Source organism: Elephantulus edwardii, unplaced genomic scaffold (genome assembly GCF_000299155.1).
Source record: "Elephantulus edwardii isolate Elephantulus edwardi_28Jun2011 unplaced genomic scaffold, EleEdw1.0 scaffold00051, whole genome shotgun sequence".
Classification (NCBI taxonomy): domain Eukaryota; kingdom Metazoa; phylum Chordata; class Mammalia; order Macroscelidea; family Macroscelididae; genus Elephantulus; species Elephantulus edwardii.
In genome coordinates this window covers 14,728,460-14,737,038 of record NW_006399801.1, presented here as the reverse complement: position 1 = coordinate 14,737,038, position 8,579 = coordinate 14,728,460, and the positions used below count along the sequence as shown (strand labels likewise).

The 8,579-nt window shown below is 43.9% G+C and overlaps 1 protein-coding gene across 1 annotated transcript in view; it reads left to right on the top strand.

Moving 5' to 3' along the window:
- The window catches only part of EVA1C (eva-1 homolog C (C. elegans)), a 132,219-nt gene that overhangs the window by 70,612 nt on the left and 53,028 nt on the right, over nucleotides 1-8,579 (top strand). The window contains exon 3 of the mRNA XM_006886799.1: nucleotides 3,108-3,231. Within this exon, the coding sequence (XP_006886861.1) occupies nucleotides 3,108-3,231 (124 nt within the window). The remainder of the gene's footprint in view (nucleotides 1-3,107; nucleotides 3,232-8,579) is intronic.

The window sequence follows — 8,579 nt, the reverse complement described above, 5'->3', positions numbered from 1 at the left end:
ATTCCAGTTTATACAAATCATAAGTTCTACAAATGAGCTATTAATTTGCTTCCAAAAAGTGTTCTTTGCCAAACAAGTTGTAATGAAATCCTTATTTATTGTAGAACTTCCTTAACACATTTGCTTTATGGATTTATTCAAAGAGGTACTCCTTATTATAGCCTTGATGGGTGGGCATCAGCCTCCAGATTAACATCTTCTATAAAAACCACAATAGGAAAGGAAGACTGGATTCTTTAGTGAAAACCACAGGTACCTCTGTGAGACAGACATCTGAGGTTATGACCTGCTTCTTAGAGGACATACTTAAAAGAGAAAAATACCGGCAGCTGTCTTACAGTTGTTTTGTCTTAATGGTTTATCTTGTTATAAATGACCATCTTACCTAATTAGGGGCTGTTGTATGTGGTCTTTTGTTAATTGACCTTTCTACTGGACAGAGCAAGACTTTGGAATGAGAGAACCTATTAATTTTGGGGGATTGGTATAATTAGAGAAAGATGTGGTTTAGGAAGAGATCTAAATGAGTATTTCAATGATGTAAAACCATTTAGATCACTCTAATTATCCAAGCATTTTTTACTTTACTTTCTTCCCAATCCTTTAATATTAATAATTAACTAGGATTACTGAGTCATTTGGTTTTGGATTTTTAATCCCTCCAAAGTTCTATATGAATATATTGAAGTAGAGTGGTTAGAGCAGATGATCAATCAGAAGTCCATCTGATTTTGTAAGTCGTAGGAAAAGGTATATTTCCTAGAGGGAATATCAAGAAAGGGAATTAGCTTTATTGTTGTGTAGCTCTCCCTAAGGCCTAAAAACAAGAAACAAGCATGGAAGGGCAATGTCAAGATTTTAAAAACTTCTGACACCACATACTGCTTTCATTGCAAGCATTATAGTATCCAAGTAGACATCGTATTAGTTAGTAAACACACCAATTGAGGAACCAAAATTTGCATTAAATGGAAATGTGGTTTCCCTACTCTATGGGAAGACATTTCTTTTTTTTTTCTGGAAGCAAGCAACTACTTTCTTTGTATGCCCCACCCTCCCCCAGTCCTTCTCCTGTGGCACCAAGCCTCCTCTCCCCATCCGGATATTTCACCTTTTGTCTCTCCTGCCCTTCACTCCAAACGACTTTCCACCCACCCCTGGTCCCTGAGCTGCCCTTCTAGGTGCACAAGCAAAATGTTGGGCCAGTGCCAAAAGGGCAAAAGTGCCTCCTTTAGGAAACTATGAATTCCTGGCATCCAAAAGCTCCAAAGAGCGGCACCACCCTCACCTCCACCACGGATGGGTGCCCGTCTGTGCCAGGCAGCCTGAGGGAAGATGTTCCATAAGCAGACCGACAAGTTAGCATTTGTGAACATAATTCTAATGTTGTTTGGACGGTTTGTTTGCCAGAAACATCCCGTGTCCTGCTCTTTAATCCAGAGATCAAGAGATTCTTAACATCATGTCTTCTGAACTGCTTTGGGAGTTGAGGCAAAGTGCTTCCTCGGGGCAAGATTGCCTAACTTTGGAGAAGACAGGTTGATTTCCATACAGAGGCGCCTTGGTTGATCAGCACATGACTGCATGTCAACAGGAAGTGCTCCTCAGCATTTCTCAGTTTGTAAGACAGGGTAGAAACATCCCTGTCTGGCCTCTCTCTGCAGCCATGATGTGATAGGCCTTCTAGTTATGTTTGAGGGCTGCGTTATTGAACTATGACTTGGAGTCACCAGTGGTCACTGTCATCTGAAAGCTGTGTTTCCTGGGGTCCGGTAGGGCCCATATCTGGGTGGACCTCTGAGATGACAAATGATTCCTTCAGGGGGATGTTCCATGAGCTTCTGTGAGAACATGGTGGTTTGTGAAGGTTTATGGAGCTGAGCTAAATCCAGCTCCAAAGTAACAACAAAATTCTCAAGAGAGCTTTTCCTGTATTTGGTTTCCTTTTCACCAGAAGTAAGACTGGGACCTCTGGCATGTTTTATGTGAGAACCTGCCTGGAAGTAGGAGAATAGTTACAAAATGCCAGGATTTTCCATGATCCTGGGTCAGCCATTCTGTGAGCTTCCACAGATCCAATTCATTAGTAAGTGAGTAGTGTTGTTGTTATGTGTCATCGAATAGCTTTCGATGCTATAGTGACCCTATATAGCTATAGTATATAGCTATACTCATAGTGACCCTGTGTACAACAGCTCTGAACCCTGCCCTATCCTGAGCCAGTCTCCCTGTCTCTGACACACCTACCTTTATTACTCCAGATACTGTGTCAGTCTGTCTCATCTGGGGTCTTCCTCTCTTGTGCTGTCCCTCCATCTTTCAAAGCATGATGTCCTTCTCCAACGACTGGCCCTCATGGCCACATGCCCAAAGTATGTAAATGGAGTTTCAACATCCTTGCCTCCAAGGAACAGCTTGGTTTCAACCTCACCAGGACAGACCTGTTTATTCTCTTGGCAGTCCGTGGTTTGTTCAATGAATTGTCTGGGGGGAAAAATCAAGAGAAAGAGATTTGAAAGAAAGCTTTTAAGCCACATGCTTCAGAGAGTCTGAGTAGTTCATGAAGAATGTTGCTCTACAAGGAAGACTTGAGACCCCTACGCTTGAATTTGGTGAGGGTGTGGGCCAGCTTTGCAGTTTTATTTGTTTGCCTATATAATGGCTTGAAAGAGAAAAAGCTAGAAAGGGTGTGGTTCTCCAAGGCCTCCCCCAGATGCTAAGCTCTCCTGTGGCTTGTGTTGAGCCATTTCTGAATCTGAGGAGCCATATTTGTGAACCCTGGCTCCCACAGTCCTCTCAACTTCAAAGAGAGGATTTCAGATCTTGTTTGTGTGCCCTGGAGGCCTCGTGAGGCAGTGTTTTTGACAATGATGCCAGCTGATGCTAATTGGAGGTTGGTTTTCTGATGGGAGCCTGGTACCACCATTGGAGGTTTCACTATTTAAGCAAGGGCAGGGAGATACATGCATGCTTCCCCTTCGACACAGCTGAGTGCAGCTGGAACATTCTCTGCCTGAACTGTGTCCTTTTGCTCAGAGAGCCCACTTTGTAGTTCAGACGCTGAACATGATTTTCATGTCTGTCCCTTTTCTGCCCCCTCATTTTAGAAGGTGATGGATGAGTGCCAGAACCAGCGGGCCTGCCACCTCCTGGTAAACAGCCGTGTTTTTGGACCTGACCCTTGTCCAGGAAACAGTAAATACCTCCTGGTCTCCTTTAAATGCCAACCTAGTAAGTAACTTCAGAGTGGTGGACAGTGCATTTGGGGGGTGTGACTTCTCTGTTTCTTTCACCCTCTTGATGAAACTCTTTTGCCAGTTAGCACTTGTCTTATTTGGAAACTCTTGTTGATAGAAATGTTGAGGGACCCGTCCTCACTGTGTATGAGAACACATGTGTGTATGTTTGTGAATATGTGTGGATATGTGTTGGTGTATGTATGTGTATGCATGTGTACCCCCACTGTGCGTTTGTGTGCTCATACGAATCTCTGCATTAAAAAAAAATGTCCCTGAGTAACACTTGGTTGTACAGATGTTAAAGCTGCCAGGGTTGTGAGAGACTTGAATAGCTTTTTCTCAAAATGAGCAACTAGGTTTGTTTTTTTGTGTGTGTGTGAAAAAAATTTGTATTTAGAATTAGTCAGCTGGGCTTAGTTTAGATGATCCCAATTTTGTTGGCAACATCCAAAGCATCCTAGTTAGGAGCAAGTCAAACATAGGCCTTCTTCTCTCCATCAGACCTAATCAAGGTGTTGATCTCGGCCACATCAGTGTCATAGAGCTTCTTTACAGCTTGTTTAATTTGGTGCTTATTGGCCTTGACATCCACAATGAACACAAGTGTGTTGTTATTGTCTATCTTCTTCATGGCTGACTCAGTCAGTGGTCAGGGGGAGCTTGATGATGGCTTAGCGGTCAAGCTTGTTTCTCCTGGGAGCGCTCTTCCAGGGGTATCTGGGCTGCCTTCTGAGTCTCAGTATCTTAAGCCACCGGAAGGTGGGTGACTTGCGGATCATCTTTTTTTTTGGCTGTGGACGCTCTTCAGGACTGCCTTCTTGGCCTTTAATGTCTTTGCCTTGGCTTCAGTTTTGGGAGGGGCAGGGGCTTCCTTCTTCACTTTCGGCGCCATCTTTGTAGCAGCTAGTTCTTTTTATAGGCAAACTTTTCAAAGGCGGATCTCTCCACTAAGGGGAACTCTGGTAGCACAGTGGGAAGGGAGTTGCGCAAAGCCACAGGTTGGGGGGGAGGGGAAGGGGAAGGGGAGGGAGAGGCAGAGAGATCTATTACTAAAGGCTGCTTGTTTTTCTGAAATGGTAGGCCACAAGTTGGCAACAGCTGGACCTGCACTTCAGATCTCTATAACCGGACTTTTGCTTCGCTCATCTACAGTAGGGTCGTCTTTACTAGTGTATCACAGATTGAACTGCATCTCTCAAAAAGTTGTGTTGGTGTCCTGACCCCCAGGACCCAGGGATGTGACCATGCTTGGAAAAAGGATCTTGGAAAATGTGCTCAATTGCATTAGCATGAGGTCATGTCAGGATCGGGTAGGCCCTAATTCCATTTGATCGGTGTCCTTATTAAAGAGATGATGAGACACAGAGGGACAAGGGCAGAGACACAGCAAGGACAGAGGCAGGGATGGCATGGCGTTGCAGCCTGGGCCTAAAGAGGCAAGGAGGGAGAGGATCTTCTGCTGCGACCTTGACAGAGGCCCTGGCCCTGTCAATGCTCAGAACTCGGACTTTAGCCTTCAGAACTGGGAGACAATAAATCCCTGCCATTTAACCACTTCCCCATGGCAGCCCTCTCTAAGAAATGACTAACCAGTTTCCATCACCTCACCTGCAATCCGTGGTGAATCCGGGTGTGTACACGAGAGAGCTGCTGTGCTCCATACGTTTTCAGTGGTTGGTTTTTCAGAAGTAGATCACCAGGGATTTCTCCTCAGCAGCCTCTAAATGGGCTTGAACTGTCAACCTTTCCATTAACCTCCAAGCTCATTAACTGTTGGAACCACGCAGGGGCTCTGACAGTGTTTATTCTAATGAGGAAGAAAGAGAACATGGCTGGAGCAAACCCTTTTCTTCTGGTTCTGGCAATATCTTCCACTGTCTTTTGCCATTTCTGATACCCACGAGATTTTCAAGTGATCAGCCTTCTGCAGAGCACACATAATTCAGCAAGTGGGTGCACTTGTAAACGTAGAGGCTCTGCCTGAGAGAAACTGCGAGCCAAGTGTGGCATTAGAGGTGTCTAGGAGCTCTCAGGAGAAAAGAAAAAGACCAACACAACAAAAACAATCAAGTTATAAAACAACACCGTTTGACCAAAAATGTAAGGAACTATATAGTGTTTTACCCCATGCCCCAGGTCTATATACAGTCAGTAAACTCAGCTGTAATGGAAATTGCTAAACATGGTAAGTCATGATTGGTTGGTTGATTTGCTCTTTGGAAGGCTATTTTACCAGCTTGTTGGTGTTTACTAGCGAGTCCTGACTCATAGTCGATCCTCCTGCAGAGTTACAGAGGCAGTAAATCAGATGAGAGGAGATCTTTCTCCCACAGAGCAGCTGGTGGATTCAAACCATTTGCCTTTGGTTGGCAGTACAGTTTCTTACCATTAAACCACCAATCTTCACTAAACTTAAAAAAACTAGGGCCGTTGCCATCAAACTCATTGCAATTCATGACAAGCCCATGTGTATCCGAGCAGGACTGTGCTCCTTAGCGTGTTCAATAGCTGATCCTTCAGGAATAGATCTCTCCGTCTTTCTTCTGATATACCTGTGGGTGGGCTTAAACTGCCAACCTTTTGGATGGTAGTTAATGGTGCCACCCAAAAACTCCAGCAAACTTTACTAGGACTTGACTTTCCCTAATTTGGATCTTACTCTCCTCCCTCTCCAGATCTCACTCTGTTAGGTGATTCTCAGTTGATGTCCCTTTCTGCTGCATAGATGTTGTATGACCTTGGCCATTTTAAGGAAACTTTTGGAGTCTCCAGGACTCAATTATTACCATAGAGATCACATACCTTCTACAGAGAACTCTTGTAAAGTCTAGAAATAGAGTGGGCTTGATGATTGGGTACTATTACTCCAAAGGAACAAAACTACTTGTCTTGGAAGCAGGGATTGTGAATCTTTGTTTCATATACTCTGGTCATATTATCAGAAGGTGTCATTGCTTGGAAAAGGATGTCAAGCTTGGATAAGTAGAGAGTCATCGAAAGAAAGGGGCCCTTCAGAAAGACAAACTGACACTGGGACGACAACAATGGGCTTACCTGCCTGGAGATTATGAGGAAAGCCAGGATCAGGCAGTGTTTTGATCTGTTGTATTATGAGTCACTCTGAGTTGGACATGAGGGCGTCTAACGACAGCAAATCCTGATAAGCAGATTAAAGTAATTCTTATAAAGATATGAATGACTGAGAGGCTGTGATTCACCAAGAGCTGGGTGGGTGGGAAGTCCTCCCACATACAAATGGTTAATGCATTTAGCTGTTTACCAAAAGATGGCTGTTTTGGATTCACCTAGAGAGTCCTACAGAATGAAAAGCTTGGCGATTTCAGTGGCTGATCTCATTTCTTCAGGTAGTTTTCATTTCAGCAAGACTGTAGATTCAGTAAAGTTTTTTATTTCTGAAAAGTCAATCATTGGAAAATCCTTTGGTGTACAGTTCTGCTGATATACATGAGGCCCCCACGAATCAGAACTGACTGGACAGGAACTGGACAGGGGTTGTTTAGGAGAGAATGGGGGTAGGTATTTCAGAGGCAATGAAATTGGCTCAAAATAGAGCAGGATTCCGAGCTTTTTACATAGGGCCACTGTAAGTCGGAGTTGACTCAAGGCACATAATAACAAAGGGTGAGAAGAAACAGGCGGGAGTTGTCTGGCCAAAGCATAGGTAATAACAATAGCATTGTCTATAGAAAGCTGGAAAGTGCAGTACAGGTGACTAAATGTCTGTATTTTAATGTCATCATGCACTAGCCATTATAAACAATGTCTAATAAAAAGAACTCCTGTGTCCACAGACCACTCCCCCTGCCCACATTTGCATGGCTACCATTGTTGAGCAGATGTGGATATGCATTTGCATGGCAATTGCTGAGAAGCCTGCGGGAAGGCAGAACCACAGCAACTGATTGGTGGCATGAGACAGTGTTTCCTTGTTTGAAGAGCTGTTGTGGTTCTGCCTTCACCCAGGCCTCTGCCACTCCCCATCCCAACCCACCCTAGTGTTGGCACCACTTCTGGAAGAATGCCAAACACCTTTGCTAATCTGACATGAAAAGAGACCTCTGCCCCACCTCTCAGCAACTCCAGTCCTCTAAGAAAGGTAGCCAGACCCAGAATCCAGAAATGTCACTCTTCAATGACAATGAATTAGCACCTTTCTAAATGTATGGACTGGAAATTTTTCCATAATATGTTATAATTCCTAACTCTTGTGGCACCGTGATTTAGCATTTGGTGGTTAACCCAAAGATCAGCAGTTCAAACCTTCCAACTGAAGGAAGGCGAATGTGGCAATCTGCTTCTGCAAAGACTTATAGGCTCAGACATCCTTTGGAGATTGAATGGACAATGAGTTTTGGAGGGTATCATTGGAATGGATTTTATTTGTTTTGCTAATGAGATAGGATTAGTATAGGATGTGTCTTAAGTCATTATTGAAATAAAAAAAAAATTTAAAACACCCTACAGAACTGAGTCATAACTGAACCTCCATAGGGTTTTCTGAGACTATTAATCCCATGGGAGGAGATTGCTCATCTTTCTACTGAGTCAAGGGTGTATTCAGATGCCAGAGAAGCACCACCTTTGGGTGAGGAGTGTGGCTCCCTAGATGAGAGAGAACAAGTAAATAAGCAGCAGAGATGAGGGAGGTGAGACACCAAGCTGCATGGAGATTGCCCAGAAGCAAAAACTCAAGAGAGGCCAGTATCTTCCTTCAGAGTCAACAGAGAGCAAAAACAAGGCTTTCCTAGAGCCAGTGCCCTGAACTGCAACTTCTAACCTCCTGCACTGTATAAGACTCAATTTACTTAAGTCTTTCATTTGTGGTATTTCAGTTATGCCTTGTTGTTGTTATATATCATTGAGTAACTACAACTTACAGATACCCCGTAATCTAAACCTTCCTCTTCCTGTGCCATTTCCACCATGCTCACCAATCCTCACCATCTTCACCAGCGCTCAAGCCCATTGTTACAGTTGCTGTGTCAAATCATCTTGTTGAAGGTCTTCCTCTCTTTCACTGAACTTTCCACCTTCTCAGCATGAAATCTTTAACTAAGGACCGGCCCCTCAAGACAACATGCCCAAAGTATGTGAGACCAGATTTCCCTGTCCTTGCCTCTAAGGTGAACTCTTAGTTCTAACAGCACTATATAATGAAGACATCCAGGGGCCAAGTGACTCAACATACAATAGTTACCCTACAGACGTGATGTGACACTCACGGACCCCTCCATTCCGGAGACCATGTGTCTGTAATCTGGGGCCAAAATCACAGCTGGAATCTGAGTTTTTTTGTGTTTTTTTTTATATTTAGTATAA